General features: G+C 44.1%; 1 protein-coding gene across 1 annotated transcript in view; it reads left to right on the top strand.

Annotated features, from left to right (window-relative positions):
* The window catches only part of PIWIL4 (piwi like RNA-mediated gene silencing 4), a 133,434-nt gene that overhangs the window by 76,569 nt on the left and 30,190 nt on the right, over nucleotides 1-26,675 (top strand). Inside the window, exons 9-11 of the mRNA XM_066586812.1 lie at nucleotides 1,299-1,410; nucleotides 1,909-2,093; nucleotides 21,520-21,592. Coding sequence (XP_066442909.1) covers nucleotides 1,299-1,410; nucleotides 1,909-2,093; nucleotides 21,520-21,592 — 370 coding nt within the window. The remainder of the gene's footprint in view (nucleotides 1-1,298; nucleotides 1,411-1,908; nucleotides 2,094-21,519; nucleotides 21,593-26,675) is intronic.

Below are 26,675 nucleotides of genomic sequence, written 5' to 3'. Positions count from 1 at the left end.
AGTAACAAAGCCTGTTTGAGCATTAACCCTATAAGGACACGACCTAAGGACGCAGCGATTTTGGGGGGATTTTCATCTCCTCTCTTCAAAAGCCATAACTTTTTTTATTTTTCTGTCCACACGGCAGTAGGAGGGCTTGTTATTTACGTGACATGCAGTACCATTTTGGGGTACATGTGGATTTTTTGATCCCTTTATTGCGTTTTTTGGGAGGAAAAACTAAAAAGAAGTTTGCCTCCGTTGTCTTGTTTTTTTGTTTGTTTTTTACAGTTTTTGCCATGCAGGATTAATAGTGTGTTCAATTTATTGTACAGGTCGTTACAGATACAATGACCCCAAATATGTGCAATTTTTTTTTTATTAAATTTTTTAAAATGTTCTTTAATTTTCTTTATGGGCCTTGTGTGGCACAGAGTGCCTGAAGGTTGCGGATTCAATCCCTGCATGGTTCAGGTAGCCAGATCAAGGTTTACTCAGCCTTTTATCTTACCGGTAAAATGAGTACCCACCTTGCTGAGGGGTAATAAGCAAAAAAAAAAAAGAAAGAAATTACCGGAAAGTGCTGCTAAATAAGTCCCTTCCTGATTTAAATTTTTTAATACTTTATTTTTTTTATGTCACTGTAGGGGACCAGAACCATAACAGCTTTGATCGCTAATGTAGTACATTGCAGTAACTCTGCCTACGATCACTCTTGTAAGTGAAGTCATTGCAGTACAATCTTTGGAAAACACCTTTAAAGGGGAATTCCCAGAATTACGAGTTATTCCCTATCGGTGGGGAATCTGAGCATTGGGACCCTCATGATCATGAGAACCGGGGCTGCCCATTGGCTGTGCCAGGGAATTACATCTTATCCTCAGTTCACTTGAAGCAGACCCATTTTTTCTAAACTTGGAAAATCCCTTGCATAAAACCTTATAAGTACGTGTCAGCTGTTCATTAGCCAGCATAAACTACTGTAGTTCTTCTGAGAACATTTCTTGCAATTCATTTGATGGGTAATATAAGTGCCGGTGACAGCAGCTAACAATTGGATTCCACTGCTACATTTCCCTCATTCATTTATCTGTTTATACACTTGATTTATTTGCTGCCCTGGAGTGAGAAGGATGCCCGGTGCACTTAGCAAGCCTCTTAGAAGTTGGCACCGGAACAGCATATATATTTAATGATGTGAAAAGATCCTGTTTCGTGCCACCTTCCTATACTGTGGTTGTGCCAAAAAGGAAGGCCAGTAAGTGACAGAAGTAACAATGTGCATTATTAATGTGCTGATTAATGCTTTTTTTTCACAGGAGTCGGGAGGCAAGTTCAGAACTAGCGAAATGGGGGCTGCAACTGAAGAGGCAGCTGTCTGTCACCGGACGCGTTTTACCACCTGAGAAGATTTGCCTGAGGGACAATATAGTAAGTACCCTGAACAGTAAAATAGGGTTTCATATAGTGAGTTGTAAATAAAATCCCGATTAACTCCTTCCCTTTAAACGGGCCAGTGATGTCGTCATTAATGTATGTACATTGGGAAAGAAGGGGTTAATGTGCAATTTATGATCAGTCTGTGAACACAGCCTTCGATATACCACACTGCTTCTGCATTCAGGGAAACCCATGACATCACAGGGATTCCCTGTGAGAACAGAGCAAGGAAGCACAAGAACAACAGGGTTGTCCAACAAAATTAAGTTATCCGCTGTAATAGGGTTCATATGGGTTTCCTTCATTTTGACTCCAGCAATAGTACTTTTGTTGTCGAAAAAGTGCCAGAGGAACCCCTGAGAGAGACTCCTAAACACAGGTGTGAACAGGTCCTAATAAAAGCTATATTGTTTGTCACTCAGCTGTATCAGAAATAACCGAAAGTGCATTCAAGTGTTTGCAACATTTCTGAAATAATTCCTCTTCCAGTGCCAACCTGCATCTGCCGCCGACTGGTCTAGAGATACACGGAATGGAAGAATGATCTGTGCCAAGCCTCTGTCCAACTGGCTTCTGCTCTTCAGTCACCGCAGTAGAGATGTTGCTGAAAACCTGATCAACTGTCTGATGAAAGTGGGCAGTGGAATGGGCTTCTCTATTGAATACCCCAGAATGTAAGAAGTAGTCTCTTTATGCTTGTATGGTGCCTGTGTTTATTACTGACTCAGCGTCAGCCCTCCGTGATGTGATCTCATGGTGCCGATGGTTGTAAGCCATGTATGTAACCCTATTAAGCCCTGTCTCTGGCAGGGTTTAATAGGTGAACATTAACAATAAAATATACTGCAGTGTAGTCTGTTCTAAAAGTGATCAAACAATCAAATCAACAAAAAGTTCACATCCCTTAAAAACATGTAAAATTAAGTCAAATTTTTAAAAAATTAAAATAAAAAAAAAAGATTAAAAATGAAGAAGGTATAGCTCTTGGAATGATAAAGCAAAAACCTGAAAAATGGCTGGAAGTTAAAGGTTTAAGAAAAGGGGTAACCCTAAGTTGGATGGTGCCTTCTGCAATATCTTATACGGGCATCTCCCTCATGGTGTTCTGCTCTATATTGCCCTAATAATGGAATTGTGCAACGCTTACACACATACTGAATAGCCACTTTATTAGAGCCTTCAGAACCTTAGTAGTAACACCGACCCTTTCATGATTGGAGCTTCCCTGTATGGAAGACCTGTGACTCCGGAGTGCAGCAAAAAGTAACATAACAAGTTCTTCATGTATCAGTTGCAATGTGACTCCACATTAGATAGCAAAATCCAGCGATCAGAGTGACTTCCAACGAGGCCATCGGTGCTAGATGAGCCTGGACCAGTATTTTACTGCCAACCTCGTGGGGTCGAATATACCGAGAATGGTGTGAGCAAGAAAAAACATCCAGCGAAAGGGGATCCTGTGGGTGGAAACAATTCATTGATGGAAGGGGTCAGAGGAGGATGTCAAGAATCTTTCTGATGAAGAGGCGGTACATAGTTAAGGAAACTGTACCAGAGTACAACGCTGATGCTCCAGTTAACATGTCCAAACACGTAACTTGTCATTCCTCAATACGGATGGGCTATAACAGCAGATGACCAGTTCCAGTGACATTATGTCTAAGAGATCACAAAAGTAGTAGGGAAGAAGTGGCAGCATGCAAAAACGTCATAAAAAAAATCTAATTTTCTTATTCCATAGTCTTTAAAAAGGTAGGCTACGTTTCAGCTTTAGAAGGCCTTTTTCAAGCTTCTAAGGCCAAATCGTAGCCTACCTTTATAGACTATTGAGTAATAAAATGGGATTTATTTTTTTTTATGAAGTTTTTGCATGCTGCCACCTCCTCCTTACTACTTTTGTGATTGACTACTGAGTCTTGAGGCTCAGACTCATTGTTGGGTGGCTTGCATTTTTTCACCTCACCCCTAGTGGGCACAGATTGAGTGCTGCTGAATACTTTTCCCTTTGGATTATGTCTAAGAGAAACAGAAATACATGACTTCAGGAGGCAAAAGAGCACAAAAGTTGTATCACTGAGTAACAGAGAAACCTGTAAAGATGGATCTAGATTTCTGTTGACCGCGCTGATAGGAGGTCAGAATTTGGTGCAAGCAGCATGAATCGATGAACCCTTCCTGTCAGCTGTTCAGAACATGTCAGTACCTAGAATTTCTGCAGTTCTGAATGCCAACGTGCTACTAGATGGGGGTCTCTGATAAAGTGACTATTCATTGTACATACCATTGATACAAGGTGCTAAAAATCATGGCCCAATCAGTAACTTAGTCCGTGTAGCTACATTTAGTGCCTTATCATAAGTCCTTGCACCCTTCAGTACCTTTAGCCTACTTTTCCAGCTCCAATTTGCTGCATGGATATATTTCGTAGGCTTTGTGGCATCGTCTACAAGCAGCTTGTATATTTAGCAGCGCGTCTGTAAGAACAGTATCAATCCTCCCGTATTGTTCCATTCACAAAGAAGCGCTCTGACGCAGAAGCTGAGCTGTTGGAAAAAAGGCTGAGAGTTAAATCCGCTCTGATTTGGGAAGTACGCAGCAACGTCGTTCCTTGGCTGCATTATGTTTTCATGTCTGAAGTCTTTTCATCTGCACAAATAAAGTGACACATAAGGGATTAATGAGAGCATTTTGTTTGCATCTTATCCGTCAGCTGTGTGTGTGAACAGGGGTGAGCCGGGAGCCCGAGACGGAGGAGATAAGAGTTTAGTGTAACCAATAATAAACGCTCTATTTTCCAGCAATCTGCATAATGGGGACAGCGGGAGGAATGTAAATGATAGAGATAGATGAGAAGCTGTCACATTCTTCAGTCTCTTTGTTCCTGCCGTCTTTGCTTTGTTATCTTTCCTTTCATTTCTTTCTACACACTTTTTTCCTGGAACGGGTAAACTTAAGTTTGTTTTACAAACATTTTTTTTGTGGGCAAACATTGTACTACGGATGGATGTGCAGCTGGTAGCGACATTCCTGCAGGTCTCCTGCATACCTCGCAAGTGCCAGTCCTGCCCATACCACCCAGTTTCCTTCACGATCACCTAATGTAAATGTATGTCATACAGTTAATGAACTGTGTATGGAGCAGGCTCGAGAGATGATTCTGCTCTTGTGTTTGCCACAGCTGACAGCTGCTAGTTATTTAGATGATTCTACCAAAGCTGTCCGTGCGTCTAAACAGTCAGCAAGATGAAGGGGGTTCTTCCCCGAGCCCCATCAGCACCCCATGCAACGCGATCAAGTGCTGCCGATGAGCTAGCTTGGCAGACAGGAGCCTACTGAAGGCTGCAATGCATAGTTGCCTATTAAGTCTTACCTGTGACAGGGCTTGATAGATAACATCAAAAATCGCTATATACTGCACTACTGATGTTTGGGTAACATTATACTGACAATATATATCATCAGTAATGTCTAAGGGGGTATTTGTGATCATTCCAACATAAAAAACCCTAGTGATAGTGATTGGCTCCATAGTCATCTCCAAATGGGGTTGTCTTCTGCAGGGCTTTTTGGGCCAGTTATTTTATTACTATGTCAGGACCTAAACACACTCTAAGGGCCTAAACAGACGAACGTGCTTGAGGAGGTTTTACTCAAAACTCGAAGCAAAGCCATTGATTTCAATACGTTACGTTGTGGAGAGCGTATTTGTGCATATGTTTGTATGTTCAAGCCCTAATTCCCAAGTTGACTCTGACTATAGCAGTAGGTACAATGCCCCCAGTGCCAGACACGCTGTCCCAATAAGGCGCAGTTTACACGTGGCGTTTTGGCTTCATTTGTGAATTGCAGTAAAAAAAAAAAGCATCTATAAAACTTATGAAGTTCTTTAAAACCGCATATGTTCTTTGGCTGAGTTTTCTATACTGCCGTTCACAAACTCCGCCATAGGCCTCCCTCACACAGGCGCTTTATTCTGGCCCTATTCACGCAGCATATTTGACATCAGTATTTTGTGAGCCAAAACGTACAGAGAGAAAGTAGAATGGAAAGATTTGCACGTCTTCCATATTTGGTTGTGGCTCACAAAATACTGATGTAAAATACGTTGTGTGAATAAGGCCTAAGGGTTTGTTCACACATCATTGATTTGCTGAAAATTTAGTTGCGGATTTTGGTGCAGATCTGCACCAAAATGTACAGCCCATCAGTGTCGTGTGAACGCATCCTAAGGGCTCGGTAACTGGTTATTCACAGCCCGATATCGCCCTCGCAATCCTGAAAACCCCTGGATGCAAGGCGTTTTCACAAGGCAGTCACCTTGGTTCCCTTTATCTCCACCGCGGCAGGAGGTCATGATCTTCTTCCATTGTTTTCAATGGGGCCAGTGCTGCTACTGCCGGCCCCATTGAAACAATGGGCGATATCGCAAAAAGAATGGACATGCTGCGATGTGTTTCCTGCAACACAACGTGGTACCATGCAGGAAAACATTGCAAGTGTGAATGAACCCATTCAAAAGAATGGGTTGCATATTTGTGCGAGATTTCTCGCACTATTTTCTCACCAGTGTGAAGGAGCCCTGAGGCCAGGCTGTAAACCCTGTGGAATTTCTGCAGAAATTTGGCAGAGTTTACCATACAAGACATGTGGAAGAGATTTCAGAATCCCCTTCACATGGGGCAGAAATTTTCGGCAATGAATCCGTAACGTTTTTAAAAACCGCTGCCGATTCTAAATCTGTAGCATGTCTATTTATGCCACCCCTGAAGTACAAGGATTAAATTACAATTTGCCCACTGTGGATTTGCTGCAGGTATTTTGTTGTGGCATGCCAGCAGTGATTCCGCCCTGTAAGATGGTACCCTAAGGCCACCTTCACACAGCGTGTACTAGCTGCGGGCATTCCTCAATAGAAAACCTGCTGCAATTATGACCTATATATTCACAGTTGCCAAATCCTCACCTAAAGGGGTTAATAAATATGCATGTGTTTTCTAAAACCACGTGTATTTATTGGTTTCCCTTTTTTTTGTTATTTTTTTATTATTTGGCTGTGTTTCACAAACGCAGTAAAACACCCAAAATGCCATGCTCAGGCCAATTCATAATGTAGGATGAACGTAAGGTCATTCATGCTATTGTTCGTCCATCATCATGCTGTTTCATCCCCGGCAGTGGCACAAAGTTGTGCTGCTGGGAGCATTGATTTTTGGTGCTGCGTGAAAGCATTCGCTCGTTCTGCAGGTGATCAGGCAAACGTTCCCACGATCATTCTTGCTCAGTCTTCAGACTTTGTAAAAGGACTTAAAGGGCAGAGACACACGAGCGTTACGTAAATACACATGCCGCAGCTTATTTTTGCATGAACAAGGTCTGAAAAGCAACATAATCAGCCTGTTCCGCGCTTGTCTGCGCATATTAATGTAATTTTTGCGCACATAGCGCCAGTTCACACGCGTGCCTGCCACTCCCATTTCGTGGAGTTTATTGGCTTTTTAAAGCCTAATGAGGTCCAGCTGCCTTTTCCTGTGTTTTGCGCAGTGGCACACCCTTCCTCTTGCGTAATTCCACACCTGCGATAGATTTCTATGACAATTTCGCTATGCGAAATGCAGGAACATAGAGCAGGACCAATTTTTTTGCGCATACACTAAATGCGCACGCAGAGCACGCTTACGAGAACAAACTCATGGAAATTAATGGATTTTATTATGTGTTTAGGACACGCGGATTTTGCACAAATATGTGCGCCAACACAGTCGTACGAAGGAGCCCTGAGGCTAAATTAGCGCATTACGGAAATGTGGCAGATTTTAGCTATGGTAATATCCCATTTCACATATGGCTGGTAATATCTACAGTACTAGACAAGTGAATGGGATTTTGATAGTCTGTCCCATTACTGGACACATTTATCAAATGTGACTGAAAGCTTTTCAGTCAAGAAAAGCCCACTTGCTCTGAAATAACTTTCTAAAATACTTTTGTTTCTCCGTGGTAACAAGCTACAAATAAACCCCTTGTAGTCTGATCCTGCAGTGCTTCTCCCCTTCATCTGCCCCCAACCTCTTGCTGGTAAAGAAGTTGTCCGTCACAGACTGCTGCAGACACTCAAATGCAAAATAACAAAGTGGGTCCGCAGCGCCCGAGAAAATGCAACAGCCAGATAAGAGTCCAAACCGCACTCCCACAGAAGTCCATGTAATGTAGAAGAAAATCCTGGCAACATGTAGAGATGCTATATAAAATGTCCTCTTTCTCAAGCTTAGAGAAGCTTGAGAAAGGCCACACGGCCAACACGTTGCTGTGTCTGTGTGATGGAAGAATAAAGAGTACATTTTTTTATAGCACCTCTACATGCTGCCAGGATTTTCTTCTACATTACGTGGACTTCTGTGGGAGTGCGGTTTGGACTCTTATCTGGCTGTTGCATTTGGTAGACTGCTGCAGCCAATCACAGACCTTAGTGGTCAGTTTTTTGTTTTGTATACTTAATGGGTGTTTCAAGCCAAATCGTACCCTAAAATGCAGCAGAAAGTCATAGAGAAATCGCACAACTGTCTGGGATTACATGAAGAGACAGAAGGATTTTAGGAAGCACATATCCACAGATGATCTGTAGTTAGTCCCCCAAGATATTTGGAACAACCTCCCTGCCGAGTGCCTTCAAAAACAGTGCAGGAGCGGCGTGGCTAACCACCAACATGGCAGGACGTCTCTGAGTGGAGCTCCCTGGGATTATTGATAAGCCTGTACTCATCCTGATAATCCATTTGCATCTGCTCCCTCTACACACTCAGGCATTTACCAGCGCTGCCCTGGATAGACTTTGCTTCGATTGCACCTGTGGTGGAGCTCCTGGGACCTTCTATCTGTGACTTGCATCATGGTCCGGCAAGCCTAGTGGCACATCGGCTCTCTGGAGGCGCTAGTATCCATGAGGTAGGCGCTCATCAGCACCTCCTCATACTTGGAGTTCTGCTAACTGTTCTGCAAGCATAGCTCTGAACATCACACCCTGCCTGGGTGTCTCCAGAGCCCCGGCGGTGACATAGCCCCAGCTTGTGGTCTTTTGGGAAGCTTCCTTGGGGCACGGGTCGACGCTCGTTGTGAGGGAGGGCCTGATGCCCACCGTGACCACCCTTGTGATCCACAGTTGCATTCTCGGACGCTGCATGCCAATTGGGGAACTCCTGTTGAGTGAGGATGGTGTTCCCTCGTTTTGGGCCTGTGGTTCTTGTGGCATTCCTCTCAGCATGGCACTGTACGCTATATGCCATGTGGAGGAGACTGTGGCGGGCCCTCTCCAACCCTAGGCCTACAGGCAAATGAACAATTGACTGCCAGCATTAAGGAAGGACACTTTAACGTATACAAGGCATACTGACAACAACACCATTGGAGGAAAGCATCATCTTTTGAAACTGTACTGGTCTGGAAATATAACAACTGAAGTTGTACATATTGCAAACTAGTTACATTGCTGACCACAGTTGTAATCTGGGACTTGTGGTGCTCCTAAGTACTAAAAACTTTCAGACAACTTTTCATACCTCCAATATACCAAAACAGAGACTTAAGACTACTCTTGTATCGACATTACCATCACTTTGTTGAATGCTATCTATATACCTATACCCTGAACAACCTATATCCTGCTCTAATCCAGCTTCGATGACCACACAAGCTAAGAATTCGTCTGCAGCTGAAAACTGCGGTTTACTCCTGACCCTACATTACAATCCACGCGAGCTGCCCAGGCAACAAACAAAAGCCAATGATGCAGAATCTGATCCGGAACCGAACCCACTCTGCGTCCTGTCCCCCTACAACTATTAGAGGCCATTAATACCTACAAAACTTTCCTTGTATGAACGTTTTCAATCGTGACATACGGCACTGCACCCAATTATACTCTCCTGGACTGAAGGTAGCGGTTGCCACAATTTTAATAGAACATCATTTCTATACTACCTTATTACTACCCTCTACATTGCCATCCAAATATTACATCTATGTAATTAGCTTATTGCAGTATTATTGGTATAATACTGATTGTGGACGCCAACTTATCTCCATGCCATCGGAGTATCCCCTTCTCACTATAATTGTGTGTTTTAGAGAAAATATTATATTCTTCTCTTTTTCTGCTTGACATCCCTTCTATATTAAAAAAGCTTGGATGTCATCAATTAGCTATATAATTTGATTCCTGTTCTGTTAGTTTATTTGTATTGGCACATGGGTGTTCTTGATACTAATAGTATTGTCTCCATGATACCTTTTTAGACCTTTCGAGGTGAACATTGTTATCTCCTAATATATCTTTCCACACTTATCAATGTCTTTGAAATGTTTTACATGGAATGTGTGTAGCCTTGGCACCCAGACAAAGAGAGCAGCAGTGTTCGTATGTATTAAATGATGCTTCCACCACATAATCGGGTTAACAAGAACATTTAATTATAGATAAAATAGATAAGGCCCATTAACACGTGACGATTGGCGCTCAAAATTCGCTCAAACGAATGAAAGTGCGCGGTAATCGTTACGTCTAAACGTGAAGTCATCATGTACTTCTTATTTGTCGCTCAGTTTAAATAAAAGCGAGCGCCGGCTCGCTCACTTTTTATGTCTAAACACATCCCGGCTTAGTGTTTCACATAGGAATGTAAAGCCCTGAGGGAGAAGTGAACAATTCTCAGCAATAATCTGCCTGTCCAAACATTCGGCATGAGCGTGAACAAATAGCGGTGACGGCATGTAGTCACTCGCTCGTTTAAATGAGAATCGTCCCATGTAAAAGGGCCATTACAAAACCATAGGTCCAGTGGTCATGCCACTCCTTTTATACCTCTTTTTCTAGAGGAGTCTATCTACAGATTCATAAATCAGTAAGATAAAACCCCATCAATGTCTGCAGTGACTTGGAAGGCAGATTTATATTTGCATACAAAGACGTTGACACTAAACCCAATGTCCTTTTATGTGTCTATAACCCACCATACAATAGTACTCATGTTTTAAAAACAGCTATTACATTTGTATACCAATACCTTGCATATGTTTTAGGTATGGGAGACTTAAACCAGGTCATAGATCCTCTTAAAGATAGACTTCAAGTAAACACACACCGGAATATATGACTCCCCCAGCTGATGGACTGTCAGGGTTTGAAGCTCGGAACTCCTGTACTCCAGGCGACGTCTCTCTCAAGTGAGCTATTCAGCCTGCTGGACAGCTACCCTATCTAACCTTGCCCAATTTCTTGCTCCTGCAACCCAGCTCCTGATTAGCTCCACCCCTAAATGGTTAGACACTATTTAGAAACCTGTTCCTCCCTCACTGCATGATTATTGTGCTCCCAGCCAGTAGTCATGTTCTCTCACCTGCTGCTCTTCCTCCATACAGCTACCTAACATATCTACCTGTATACTGACCTCTGGCTTCCTTGACTACACTATCCGCCTGCTCCTCTTTACCACAAACTGATAACTACCCGTGTCGACCTCTGCCTTCCCTGAATGTTACCCGCCTGCTCCTCTGTACCGCAAACTGATACTTACCCATGTACCGACCTCTGCCTTCCCTGACTACGCTACCCACCTGCTCTTCTGTAACGCAAACTCATACCTACCCGTGTCCCGACCTCTGACTTCCCCTGACTACACTACTGATCCGCAGCGGTTACAACAAGAGACTGCAATCCTGAAGTGGATTGTTACATTGACGGTGTGGCCTGAATTGATCTTTGGCGCTTACGCCACTTATATATGTGAATATACTTTTTACTCTCCTGGTCAAGGATCCTTTTTAGGGATAGACTACATATTTAGTTCCTCGGCACTTGCTATTCATGTGTCATCCATTGTTCATTGCCCTCAAGATACATCTGTCCATAACACAATACTCCCATATTTACAATTCCAGAAGGGGGCAACAATCTCAAGTTGGAAACTGCATCCCTTTCGGCTTGAATTGATAGGACCTAGTGATCGTGTCCCTGACCAGATCTTCTTGTCCCTTCAGATTCATTATAATAATACCCCATAAACCCTAAAGTGGGATTCCCTCGAAGACTACCACAGAGGTTGTTTCACATTCACTATCTCCTTATATTGAAAAATCCACCTCTCAAACAAGACCCCCTTCTAGAATCTCAAGTCATCGAAGCTGAAAAGTTGTAAATATCTAACTCTACAGACACTAATAAAATAAATTGGCCGGGTCTTTCCCGCCTCTATAAACATCAGATTCATATGAAAACCAAACATAAACTATTTTTTAATTTGAAATGGAATCAGTCCAGTCATTTATTGGCTAATTTAATCAAGCAAGATACCCAATCTAATTCTGTCCTGTATGATTTAAAACTTACAAAGGTGCAAGTCTTAAAGGGGTTGTCCCGCGCCGAAACGGGTTTTTTTTTTTTTCAATAGCCCCCCGTTTGGCGCGAGACAAACCCGATGCAGGGATAAAAAAAAAAAACCAGATAGTACTTACCCGAATCCCCGCGGTCCGGCATCTTCATACTTACCTTGTGAAGATGGCCGCCGGGATCTTCACCCTCGGTGGACCGCAGGGCTTCTGTGCGGTCCATTGCCGATTCCAGCCTCCTGATTGGCTGGAATCGGCACGTGACGGGGCGGAGCTACGAGGAGCCGCTCTCCGGCACGAGCGGCCCCATTCAGCAAAGGAGAAGACCGGACTGCGCAAGCGCGTCTAATCCGGCGATTAGACGCTGAAAATTAGACGGCAACATGGAGACGAGGACGCCAGCAACGGAACAGGTAAGTGAATAACTTCTGTATGGCTCATAATTAATGCACAATGTACATTACAAAGTGCATTAATATGGCCATACAGAAGTGCTTACCCCCACTTTGTTTCGCGGGACAACCCCTTTAAGGAATACTATGGCAATTTTATACAGCTCCTCAGGTCGTAAATCTGTATCAGACATTCTCAATCTCTACCTAGCGGACCTTACATTCCCAACTCTTTCCACCGAACAGGTTGCCTTCTTGGATGCCCCTATTAAGATGGAGGAGGTACAGCGGCCCATTTCAGGCATGGCACTAAATAAATCCCCTGGGCCAGATGGCCTTCCTATAGAGGTCTATCAAAGCTATATGGAACAACTTTCCCTATTATTACAAAGTACACTGTGACGGGCCCTTCTGGGGGACTCCCTCCCATCTTTTATGATGCTACTATTATACCGTAGCACTCTTAAAACCTGGTAAAGATCCCTCTGACTGTGGCTCCTATCTTCATTAATAAATAATACTAATAACTAGTACCAACATAGTGGTTGCCCTGATACATTTAAAAAAATACATGGGTTTCTTGGCTAGACTCCCAACACCCCAATGTTGATCCAGAAGAAAGCAAAAAAAAAAAAACCAATGAGGTAGAAGCCAGTTTTCCTAATTTAAGGGAAAAAAATTCTTCCTGACTCCAATCTGGCCATCGGAATAATCCCCGATCACTATTGATTATTCAGTTTTCCTCTTTCCCCCTTCCCTTTCTCTTTCTGCTCCCCTCTTATGGTGACAGTAAATCACATAACCGCCAATACAAGTTTGATTGTGAAAACTATCTACTACTTTTTTGACATTTCTGCAAATATGGAATAAAACCCAATCGTATCATTACAATCTATTGTTTATCAAAAATGGCAGTAATGTTCTCGATACGGCCCTCCTCGTTCTGTACCTTGTTAAATAAGGCCAAGTACCTCGGAGAATTGATGCTGTTTTGAAGGCAAAGGGGAAGTCACACCAAGTAGGGATGTATAATCAAGACTACTCGCAAAGTTGCTTTATTTTCCATGTATTGGAATGATTGAAATGGAATGTAGCTGTGTACAAACCCTTTAATGCTGCTATCCCTGCAGTACAGCTGAGAGTTCTCCACAGGGGGCAACGCAAGGTAACTATTTTTGCTGCTATGGCAACAACTTCCGATGGTAAAATTATACCCACCCTACCAATACACATTGTTGCACGCATGCCAACTTAAAGAGAGGAGAAAGCATCACAAGAACGAAAACTTCTCTGAGACAATTCATTACTGCCGTAGTCTGCGTTACACACCTGGCTTCAACAAAGGACTCTCTGGCAGCCGCCGATTACATTCACTATTTATTACTAATTGTTTAGCTGCACCTGCAATTTTTGGCAACGCCCATGTAAAAGCACCATGAGGCCACCTACACACGTGGCATATTCACTGCAGGCTTTCTGCAATAGAAAACGTGGAGCAAATGTGCACCACATCCGCACCAAAATAGTGCAGTTTTGGCCATGTTTTTAAAGGTGTTGATCAGTTCTAAACTACTGATGGCCAATCTGCAGGATGGGTCATCAATACTCGATTGGCAGGGGTCCGCCTCCCGGGACCCTGACTGATCAACTGTTTGCCATGCTGGTGCACTGAAGGGATTTCTGCAGGAAGGAGACAGCTCCATTCCCACTGCAGTGGCCTAAATAGGTATTACAGGCAAAGTTCCCATTCACTTCAGTAGGAACTGCTTCTGCCTTCTCTTATCCAGCCTACATTGCGCTTATTGAGGCTCTGTTATTCCTAGAGGAAGTGCCAATACCTCCATAGGACCCAGTAATCACAAGTGCTCTGCCACGTGGTCCACACACCTGTATGTATACCACGTCGTCCACATACCTGTATGTATACCACGTCGTCCACAAAACTGTATGTATACCGCACGGTCCACACACCTGTATGTATACCGCACGGTCCACACACCTGTATGTATACCGCACGGTCCACACACCTGTATGTATACCGCACGGTCCACACACCTGTATGTATACCGCACGGTCCACACACCTGTATGTATACCGCACGGTCCACACACCTGTATGTATACCGCACGGTCCACACACCTGTATGTATACCGCACGGTCCACACACCTGTATGTATACCGCACGGTCCACACACCTGTATGTATACCGCACGGTCCACACACCTGTATGTATACCGCACGGTCCACACACCTGTATGTATACCGCATTGTCCACACACCTGCATGTATATCCAGTGGTCCACACACCTGCATATATATCCAGTGGTCCACACACCTGTATGTATACCGCGTGATCCACACACCTGTATGTATACCGCGTGGTCCACACACCTGTATGTATACCGCGTGGTCCACACACCTGTATGTATACCGCGTGGTCCACACACCTGTATGTATACCGCGTGGTCCGCACACCTGTATGTATGCCGCGTGGTCCAGACACCTGTATGCATACCATGTGGTCCGCACACCTGTATGTATGCCACTGTAGGATACTTTTATACTGCATGCTTTGTACTTTTGAACACTTGATGTTACATTAGCATTGTCATGGAGACGTGTGCCAGGCTGCCAGGGTGTATTTAGTTTACAATTTTGCTGTTTTCTTGTGTCATTTTTGTTTCAGTTCATACTAGTAAAAATGACATGAAAATAGGTACCTGCCGGTATAACAAAACAGGGAAGCCAGAATCCCTGCAAGAGATGAGTGATCACATTGACATATCCTAAAGTCATGGCAGCGCACAGCTGCACAACCTCCACGTGATGCTTTACAGGCTGCAGTATGTCGTGTGCTCTACATAGGGTGCATTCCCACGGGCGAGAAAATGCGAGACACACAAAACGGGTGCAGAGATACAAGCCATTACTTGTAATGTATTTACATGGGTGAAGTCGCAGCTCATTCTTTGTGCAAGTGTCACACAAGAACAGAACATGCAGATGTGCGGTCTCCAGCTCATCGCACACGGATGCAGTGTTGTGCGATGCGAGTCTCGGGCACAACTCGCTCTTGCCCAAGTTAATGCACCCTAAGGGTGACTACCCACTACAGTTCTTTTTCATGCGAAATTCGCAGCATTTTTTTCCTCCAGGGGTTTATGGGACTTGTTAATGTTAAAATCGCATCGCGCGATTTCGCAGTAACTTACGTTTTTGCCGCGATGCGTTTTAACATTAGAAAGCCCCATAGACACCTGGGGGGGAAAAAAGGCTGCAAATTCGAAAAACGCTAGTGGGTAGTCACCCTAAGGGTTTCTTTAGACGAGCATACGCGCAATTGCGCACATCTCAGCGCAGCGTATTTGCGCTATGAACTTTGCAGATTTGCACGCGTATCGGTGCATTTAATATACTTTTTGTGCACACAGGACACCACTCCCCAATTTATTGGGCTATTTAGCCTAATGAGGTCCAGATGTGTTCTTTCTTCATGGAATTGCGTAGCGTATTGTGCACCTCCATAGACTTCTATGGGGACCTTTGGTGCACAAATGCTGCAGAAAGATAAAGCAGGTTCTATTTTTTGCGCACGCAAAAAAACGCTTATGTACAAAAAAGGAAATCTGAATGAGCCCACTGAGTATGGCGCACACAGGTGTGTTCACAAATACGCTCGTGTGAAGGAGCCCTTAGGCCAGCTTCACATGGGGGTAAGTGTATCTATGCATCCGTTTATGGCTTCAATACACGGGTACATGTGCAAATGCGTTTGCTGCAATTGAGCATATTTGCGCATGAACCAGTAAAAAGTATTTCTTCCAACTGATCCAATGTGTTATTGCGCTGAGGGGGAAATAAAATCTGAAATATAGAGCAAGTCCTATCTGTCATTGTGTGTAGTGACCTCGCACGAGAATCACGCCAGTGAAAATGAAACCATTGAAATCAATGGTTTCGTTTCAGCCTTTTTTTGCAGCTGTGATTTTCACATCCGCAAAAAGCTCCACAAACACGGTCGTGTATTCAAGCCCTTATGTGATGGACGCTGCGATTGTGCGCACATGTGGGGGTATTTTAATGTATTTTTTGTGCGCACATCCCTGTGTATTTTGCGTGCGCAGAAAACACACAAGCATGCTCCCACTGATTTCAACAGGCAATTACGTTTAATTAATTTAATGCGTGCTATTTTCGTGTGCCATATGCACAAAAATAGAGCATTCTACTTATATTTTTCCACTAGCGAAATGCGTGTGAAAAATACATTCCTGTGGAAGAATCCATTGAAATCAATGGGTTCTATTCACTGGGTATTGCACGCGCAAATTTTGCATGCGTAATAGGAAGCCCAAGTATGTCCGTGTGAATTAGCCCGTACAGAGATATTCTGCGTAAAAGCCATGCAGGTATTACTGTATTTGTAATATTTAGGAAAAACTTTTTCATGTATTTTTGTTTTTCTTCTAGTCCCCATGGGGCACTTAAACTTGCGATTGTTTCATAGCTAATGCAACATACTGCAGTAGTTCAGTATTGCAATATATTGTATTTCTGCATGTTACCGTGACACGCGATTGGCCGCCTGTTTTCTCATTGCAGGCGAGACGTTCAAGACATTTAAATGTCGTTCAGGAAATTTAACCCTTTGCAATCCAATTTTGGATTCAGGGTTTCCTAGGGGGCTTTCTCTTTCTGCCATTATACAATGGTGCCATCTGCTGGCTAGAGACAGTACTGCGGTATGGGACATACTGGAAAGCCCCCCAGACAACAGAGCTGCCAGTAATCTACAGTAAGAATACCCTGCCGGACGTCTTCTGACATCGGAGCTGTACAGCCTTCAATCAGAATGTAGGAAGACGTCAGACAGTGGATTGGAAAAGGTTAAATGCTGCATTTAGAATTTATGGTGGCATTTAAATGGTTAAGTGTCATGATTGGAAGTATCTCTTATTGTGGCTGTTGCAGGTGGGCGTAGGCTATCAAAGATGGCGACCACCCGTCGCATGTAGAGTGGGCTTGCTCTTGGGCCTGATCCAGACTAACCCTGCACACAACCAGTGTACCCGTATGTCGCCAAGGGGTTAATAATAATTGATTTGCTTTTTTATTTTTACCGGGTTCACAGAAATTGTAACAGTAGGGGCGGCTTCAGACGAGCGTATGCGCAAAAACGCTCAGCGCTGCGTATTGGCACATGAACAAGGTTTGAGGAGGTGTCATTTGTGCCTGCACATAGTGCTCTTCTTACACATGTGAGGCCAGTTCACACGCATGGCACGTTGTTTCAGTGGATTTCAAGGCTGTTTAAAGCCTCATGAGGTCCGGATATGTTTTGCGCAGTGTTTTTTTCCCTTCCTCTTGTGCATTTGCCCACCTCCCTGCGCAAAATGCAGGAAAATAGAGCAGGTCCAACTTTTTTACGTGCGTGTGCGAACAAACTCTCTGAAATCAATGGGTTCGATTCTCTTTGTCTAGCATGCGCAGATTTTGCTCAAATACAGCCGTGTGAAGGAGCCCTAAGGCTGAGTGTGATATTGATCCGAGCTTCGCACTTGTAAACCATATTTACGTGCGTGCGATGCGTTTGAGAGAAAAGCGCATTACATATCAGTAGTTTTTGTTTCCCACATGTGTGAAAATCGTGTTTTTACAATAAAAAGTCGCATGTACGTGTAAGTACGATCCAATTTTTTTCATTAGTCCCATAAAAACTAACGGCTGATGTCACCCAAAAATGGGACCTGCTGCAGTCTTTCTCTCTTACTGCCGGTGAGAGCGAAAAATCAATGGGTTATTTTCCCTTGCCTGCTATGTCCATAACGCATTTACACGTAACTCGTGCGAGAAAGTCGTTTGTATAAACGGGGCTTAAACAGACGAACGTGTTTTCGTGCGGATGAAACAGACACCCGCAAAACATGACAAAGCCAACCCATTGATTTCAGTGGGCTGGTTAACATGAGCGTGTTTCTCTTGGGTTTTATTATGCTCGAACAACATACGCAGGTTCACAATTCAATGGGCTCTATTCTCTGTATTGTGTACACAAATACGCCAATGTGGGGGGGGGGGCTTATGTTAGGGCTGCAGGGCGACTTTGGCAGAGACACAATGTAGCTCTACGATCAAATCTTATAGAAGTCAGTGCTGATTGTGTTGGGACTTGCAAGTTGCTACAATGTGACCCGCGGATTGCAGCGAATCAAGCAAGGTTGAAACTTTGTTATAAGATGCTTTTTAGGGCAGCTTCACACAAGCGTATGCATGTTTGCATGCAACTCGGTGCAACACATTTGCGCTTTTTACGTGCGCATCAGCATATTTTACTGTACTTTTTGCACTCGCAGGGCATGTTCATTTGCACGATTTAAATGGCTTTTTAGCCTAATGAGGTCCAGATGTGTTTTTTTTCCAGCGGAATTGTGCAGTATTTCACACATCGCATTGCGAGCGCATTTGCGAACCCCCATAGATTTCTATGGGAACCTTTGGTGCGCAAGTGCATATATAAGTGGAACAGCTTCTATTTGTTTCAGCACGAGAGAAATGCGCTACGTAAAATCACGAAATGTTTACAAACCCCTTGACATCAATGGTTTTTATCCTCTGCGTATTGCGCGTGCACAAATACGCCCTTGTGAAGCTGCCCTAAGGTTGCCCATACACGTTAGGTGGAAGTATACAGAATCCCATCATGGTAACCCAACCTACGGCCGGGTCACTGGTAGTGTTAGACTCCAACTAGCACAATGCAACGCTTTGGATGTGAATGGAGAAGAAAGCACGATATATCTCAGAATTGGCACAAAACAAAGAAAATGAGCTTTTGCAAAGAGCTCAATGTTTTATGTAGATGTAAGCTCTGGTCAGGCCTTCTGTGACACCCATTGGAAATATAATGGCGCCCTTAAGCCTATAATATTCCGTACGCTCGGTCAGTCATTCAATGGCCACACAGGTAATATAACCAGTTTTTTTAGCTCCTTGAGGCCGATAAGAGACACTCTCTCTATAGATGCAGCGCTGCCATATCAGATAATGTCTCGGCTCACATGTAGTTGTGGGAAGGTCTCTGCAGCATGTCATATACATCATGGCGTTGTCCGCGGTCACGTCCTGATCTCCTGATCTGCTGTTTGATTTGGTTCTTATTGCGCTCCCAGGTCACCCTCATAAAAATGTACTCCAAGAAGTGTAAGATGTGCGCACAGAGCAGTAACGAAGGAGGGGGAGTGAGTAACTTCTCAGTCTTATGACTTGTTTGGCGCAACGCGTACATAAGAGGGATACAAATAGGAGCTGATACATCATGATGATCTATATATACTAGTTCTCAATATAATACTGGCTAGGAGCTCCCTCTAGTGGTAAGTGAACGAAACAAATACTTATTTCTAAGTTGTCTGCGACTTGTGACTCTCCTGTAGTTGACAAGCCATGCTGAGATGTAATTTCTCAGCAGCTGGAGAGCAGCAATTTGCAGGTTATTTTTTTATAGCAGTCCTTAAAGCCTGTAAGCAGCCTTGGGGACATTTTTTTCAGTTAAATGCATTTATTTTGGGTTGAAAATCATTGCCATGGAGATTTAAAGGATACTGTCAGCAGGTTAATGCTGCCCAAACCATGGGAAGCATGAGCCCTGGACAGCTCATTAGCTTAGTGTATGTTTTATTCTGAAACGCTGTGGCCTATAGAGTGAGCTGTCAGTCTTCATACTGCGGGCAGGGACAGGCCAGCATGGTTCGCATCTGTGACTCAGGTCAGTAGACCCATGGTTGGGCCGGTACACTCATCCGTATTACAGGCCCATAAATGTTCCTGCAATTTGCTTGTGTGAAACTGGTCTTCACAAATTAGATTTATTTGCCAAATCTACAAACTTTCAGCTGTTTTTAAAAAAGAAACAATCAGACAAGAACAATTTAAATAGTTCAACACAACTAATATAACAAGCGGGGTCTCGAAATTCAAAATGCTGCTTTTAAAAACTACTGCAGTCTTAGAATTATTCAAACACTCTTCCTTCCTTAATAGTGTAAGGAATAGCTAAACCTGCTTTCTTACACAACAAAAAAGGCTTGTGGCCTAAACTCTTCCCATCTACAGCAGCCAATGGCAAGATCATGCAGCTGTTAGTAGCTGTGAAAGTTTCAGCTGCAAGTGTTTTTTTTTAGGGCTTATTTAGACGACCGTATATCGGCTCGGTTTTCACGCCGAGCCGATATACGGTATCCTTGTCTGCAAGGGGGGGTGGAAGAACCAGGAGCAGGAACTGAGCTCCCTCCCCTCGCCACTATTTGCAATGGGAGGGACAGGACGGGGGCGGAGCCAAGCAACGGGACTTAGCTCCGCCCCTGTCTCGCCCCCTCCATTGCAAATAGTGGCAATGGGTGGAGAGGGGGCGGGAGCTCAGTTCCTACTCCTGGCTCTTCCATCCATCCCCCCCCCTGCAGACAAGGACACTGTATATCAGCTCAGCGTGAAAACCGAGCCGATATACGGTCGTCTAAATAAGCCCTTATACTTTGGGAGCTTACCCCAAATGCACATATTTGCAAATCAGGTCTTGTTGTCAAGGACACCTGAAACAGCTAATCAAGGGCTTCATTTAGTTGGATACGGTTTGCTTGAGATAAAACACTTTAAAATAACTGGACTGGCTAGGGCTTTCTTGACTAACTTTTGATTGCATGTTAGAAATAAGGCTAAAGGCCCTTTTACACGTAATGATTATTTCTCCAAATGCGTTCAAACCGCCGAAAGTGAGCGATAATCGTTACGTGTAAACATAGGCAGTCGTGCACCGTTCATTCACTTGTTAGCCACGGATTTTTTGCCGGCATAAAAACCATCGTCAGGCCGCTCAAAAGACGTTTAATTTGAATGGAATTTGTTCAGTCTTTTGATCGGCTGCAGGATGTTTTCTGTTTGCCTTGCATACATAATCAGTACATTGTTTACTCATGGCTGGAGAAGACATTGGAATCCTGCCAGCCAGATAATCCCTCGCATAAACACACGCCCAACTGAGCAAACAGCAGCTACTGAGTTTACTTTAGCTAATGAGGGAAATGCAGCTGATTAAAAGCTGCAATGCAGGATCTGATATGCACATGTATATGGTGTACATAATAGTGGTATTGGCTGCCTTTACTAGCAGTCAGTGTGGACATGAATGAGCAGTCATTACAGGGATTGGTGATCCCTATGATGGCTACATTTTCTTGAATGTGCTGGGAATGAATTTCTAAAGTCAGCGTTTTAGCTGGATTTTGTTTTACAAGAGGAGTATTCTTTATACCTAATATCTTATTTTGCCTTTTAGAATACAAGTAGACGACAGCTCAGTTTCGTTCCTGCGCGCTCTGCAGCAAAATATGAATCCTGATCTTCAGCTGGTACGTATTGCTTGGCTAAGCGCCAATGGCATCTTCTGAAATAGTTATGAAAATTGAAAGAAAATCAAGAAATAATAATGCATTTTTAGCCTCTTAAGGTCACGGCCTACTTGTGTATCTAAAGGGATTTTCCAGGCAGTGCCTGCTGTCAGAGCCAGGATTGCAGGCGCAGCTCTCACTAAAATCAATTAGAGTTGCTCCTGCAGTTTCAGTTGCTGGCCACTACACTGGGGACAGAGGTGCAGCTCCTGCTAGTATTTGCTAGCAATATGCTATCACGTTTTAAAATGTGAAAACCCTTCTAGAGGGGCTTTTTGGTCTTACAGACTGATGTACAAAAGAAACACGGATCAGCTCACCACCAATCATATCCACAGCTGTGTTTCATAGGTGCAAGGAAAAGATTAGAGTAGCATTTCCGGATCCAGTAAAATTCTTGTTTACTACAGAAAAGCTGAAGACCAATGAATAGAAACATCAGCCAGCGTAGTCATGTCCACCAACGCATCGTTGACCGCATGGTTCCTGACTCATGGCTGACGTGAAGCTGACGGAAGCGAGGTTAAATGCAAAGGACCCTGGCCGCTGTTGCCCCCTCTATGAAGCAGGAAGCAGATAGCTTCATATATTCTGCAGTAGCTTGATTTGGTATTGCAGGCACAGATCCCATACACTTCAGTAGAGTATAGGTATCTGAGCAGTGGAGGTCTGATTGTTGCAACCCCTACTGATAACAAGAATAGGGGTCCCGTGCCCCATATAGGAATGGAACGGTGGTCCAGCATGCACACTACCACCCTATTCATCTCTCTGGCAGTCCAGAGACAAACGGACTAGCATAGCGCAGGCAGAGACGCCTCTTTGTTCATACAAGTAGAAAAAGGCAGTTCCTATGATCACTGGGGGTCCCAGTAGTCATATTCCCACTAAACAGAAGCTTATTCCATATGCTGTGCATAAGGAATCATATTAATATAATAATAATCTTTATTTGTATAGCGCCAACATATTCCGCAGCGCTTACATAGACAGGGGGAATACAGAGAGACAAAAGTACCACGGTTACATAGTAATCAGTTGATGGAAACAATAGGGGTGAGGGTCCTGCTCCAACAAGGTTACATATTACAAGTAATGGGGGGATACAGAAGGTAAAATGGCTGGAGATGTGCACGGTATGGCGGGGTGGAGAGTGAGGGGTGATATACACATAGGCAATGGTCAGACATTTAGCCGTGTGACTGCAGGATCAGTATGACTGCAGCAGCAGTTTATGATGGCTAGCAGGGATTGCAGTCAGTAGGTCAGGGAGCATGTTATCAGGCGGAGTACAGAGGGGTTTGTTTAGGGAATGCGGTATGCCTCCCTGAAGAGGTGCGTTTTTAGAGCACGCCTGAAGTTTTTCGAGTCTTGGATTGCCCGGGTATCCTTTGGTAGTGCGTTCCAGAGGGCTGATGCTGCTGTGGAGAAGTCTTGGAGGCGGGAGTGAGAAGTTCGAATTAGAGGGGTGTGCAGTCTAGTTTCGTTAGCAGAGCGGAGAGCCCAGGCTGCATGATGGATTGAGATGAGGGAGGCAATATAGGGGGTGCTGCGCTGTGGAGGGCTTTGTGGATGAAGATAGCAAGTTTAAATTGAATTCTGTATTTAACGGGCAGCCAGTGCAGTGATCGGCACAGAGCAGAGGCGATCGAGTAGCGGCTGGACAGGAAGATGAGCCTGGCTGCCGCATTCAGGATGGATTGGATGAATCATATTAAGATGTGGGACAAAGCTTTAATTCCACCCGTATAAAGATATTTTATGAAATGGATCAGCTTATACACTATGCTACCAAAAGTAATCGGATACCTGAACAATACCAATGGGGCTTTTTTGGCCCTAATTACATCGGATACTCTCTGTGGCATACTTTCTGCTTACGTTTGATACACTTCAGCTGGTAATTCCCTCCATTCATCCGGCAAACGTCTGATGAGTTCTCTCAAAGAATATGGACGCTGTACGTATTTCCTGACCCAACGTTCCAGTTGATCCCAAAGATGTTCAGTAGGGTTCAGGTCGGACTCTGTGCAGGCTGGTTCAATGTAGAACATCCGTATCCTCAAACCAGCTTAAAACAGCATTGGATTTGTGACAAGGTATGTTGTCTTGTTGGAAGTATGGCCGACCATTTCCAGGGTATTGTCACATGGTTGGCAGCACATTATTGTCTAGAATGTCAAGGTACACCTCCATGTTCATGGTTCTTGTCACTACATTGAACAAACTGAGACCATGCCATGTAACACACCCCCAGACCATAACGGAACCTCCGCCATACTTAATTGTTGGTACAACACACTCAGGCAAAAGGCGTCCCCCATCATCCTCCACAGCCAGGTACCTCCATCTGCTGCATAGCTGGAGTAGCATGATTCGTCACTCCATAGAACGTTCTTCCATTGCTCTACTATCTTCGCACCATTGTATGTAGATGCATCTTCTTTGAGAGAACTCACCAGGCATTAACAGCATGAATGAAGGGAAATACCAGCTGAAGTGTATCAGACGTTAGTAGAAACTATGCCACGGAGAATAGCACTGTCTCTCCAATGTTAAGCCCCTCTAAGTATTAAAATATGGAAATAAATGGTACTTTGATTCTTGCTCAGGTGTTACTTTTGGCAGGATAATGTACACTAACTTCAGACATATTGAGAAGCCATTGGTGTTTAAAGGTGGACAGTGACTTTAAAGCTAATTTGGCTGTGAATGGGTTAAAATCAGCTCCTCCAGCAGGGTACTGCGATTGTTTTGTTCTCATATGTCTTCCATGGTATATTTATTAGCGGCTTTCTTCTGGTAACACACTTCATGTTCTATAAAACCTTATTAAAATTCCTGATGAGTAAGTAACACGTTCTCAGTGCTGCCGATAGCAATTAAATGAGCCGGGCGTCCTCTCCTCTTTGAATGATTTGTTTAATTGCGATTGTGTGCAGCGGATAAGAGTTACCCTGGGGAACCGGGATCTCAGCTCAGTGCAGATATGAAAGTCAGTCCCTACTATCCAAGCTCATATGAAGCAGAGACAGGTGATTGAAAGACACGGCTTTTATGTTGAAGCACTCAGCGCCTGAATCAGATGCCGCTCTACATCCATGTCACTAAGAGACAACTTTATCTGTCGCAGTGCAGACGTCCTCCGGTATTCCGCGGACACTTACAGAGGAGCTGCTGATCTGTCTTACTTAGTAGGTTATTGCATTCCTGATTTTTTTTTAATTCTGGAGCATCTGTTCTTAACCCCTTCATGGGGTACATGTAGCCAAACCCACACCATATCTGGTAAGTGCCGGCTGTACAAAACAGCTAACACCTCCCAGTGCTAGCTGTCACACTGTTCAGCAAGGTATTCTCTATCCTGCGGATAGGGGATAATGTAAAAACCTGGGGCAACCCCTAACCAGTTAGATGCTGCAATCAATGTGGGAGCCATAAAGAAAAAATACACAAAGCCTGAATTATGCCAAAAAATCTAGTAAAAAGGGACCAAAAAGTTGTCATCTCGTTCATTGTGGGACACATAGCTGAAGACATTGGGGTACTAAGCAGAAAAAGTGATGGCTCCTCCTGCTAGCTATACCCTTCCTGCAGGCATCAAGCTAATCAGTTTGTATGCAAGCAGTAGGACAATAGTCAATAACATAACACAACATTTTTTTTTACAACTGTAGCTCAGTAGCACCATGTGCAAATGTAAAATGAACACTCCAACCAGGAGAATATATGGGGAAATACTAATACAACATGGCTGGGTGCTGTGTCCCCCAATTAACGAGACGAGAAAGATATATTACAGTAAGTACAGTATCTTTGTTTTCTTGTCTGTAACATTGGGGAACACCGCTGAAGACTGTGGGACATTCCGAGAGATTCTCTTAAAAAGGAGACGCCATGGAGAGTCTATGAGTAGATCGATGAGATCTGCGTACAATGCCAATCTGGAGCGATGGGGAGACCTTCCATCTTGACCTGGAATTACTAGTACGTCCACCTCTCGAGCATAAGGATCCTGAGATCTGGCCACAAAGATTGGCAGCTTGCAATCGATTCTGAACGCCATCAGAACGACGTCCAGTTGGCCCCACTTTTGACAAACTGCTCGAAAGAGCTCTGGCTATAGCTCCCATTTCCTCGGATTGACTATCTCCCTGCTGAGGAAGTTGGCTATCCAATTGTATGCTTCCAGTATGAGGACTGCGGCGAGCACTGGAAGATGATCTTCAGCCCAGGTCAAGATCTTCGCCTTTGTTTTTGTGAACTTTTTTGGTGGAGCCCTCACATGTCTGGAACAATTCTGTGGCACGTGAGAACTTTTTTCCTTTTTTCACCTGTGGCGTCGGAAATTATCTCATCCGGTCTGGTGCCAAACAGACGCAAGCCAACATGCTGGTTAAGGACTTTTTTGAGGAGGCCTTGTGTCACAGGATTTAGGCCACAGGGTCCGGCGTGTGGCTACCAAAGTGAGCGCTAAAAGCCTGGCCGCATGCAGGGAAGCTTCACTGGTAAACTTTCCCACCTGGCTTATCTGATGCGCAATGTCTGCCAATTCTTCCGGCAGAGGATGATCCTATTGGCCCATTCAGTAGGGGCCTTACTGACCCAGTTAGAAGAAAACTGGCTTGAGAACCGGACCCACTGCCTCTAAGGAGGTCTTTGCCAGAGACTCAATCTTTTTGTTGCGCACATCCTGAAAAGACGAGGCTTCCGTCATAGGTAGAGTGGTGCGTTTTCCCAAATGGGACACCGGAGGATCGACTGCTGTTGAAGATGACCATTTCTTCACTAACTCATCTGGAAAAAATTACATGAGGTCTAGAAGCTTCATTTAGTAAAGCGTTTGTTGGGAATGTTCCATTCCCAGGTTAAGGCATCCTCAAACTCCTCATAAGGAGGACACGTCTTTGGAGATTGCTTTGGACGTCTAAAGGAAAAAGATGCCGCTGACGAAGTAAGCATCCGGTCAGACAACTGAAACGTGTCCTCTACAGCGGCTATCAGGCTTTTCACCATAGCAGCCCAATAGGATCGCTGGGAGTTT

The sequence above is a fragment of the Eleutherodactylus coqui genome, chromosome 1 (genome assembly GCF_035609145.1).
Source record: "Eleutherodactylus coqui strain aEleCoq1 chromosome 1, aEleCoq1.hap1, whole genome shotgun sequence".
Taxonomy (NCBI): domain Eukaryota; kingdom Metazoa; phylum Chordata; class Amphibia; order Anura; family Eleutherodactylidae; genus Eleutherodactylus; species Eleutherodactylus coqui.
The sequence above is the reverse complement of the archived record's forward strand: the minus strand, read 5'-3'. Positions and strand labels throughout refer to the sequence as shown.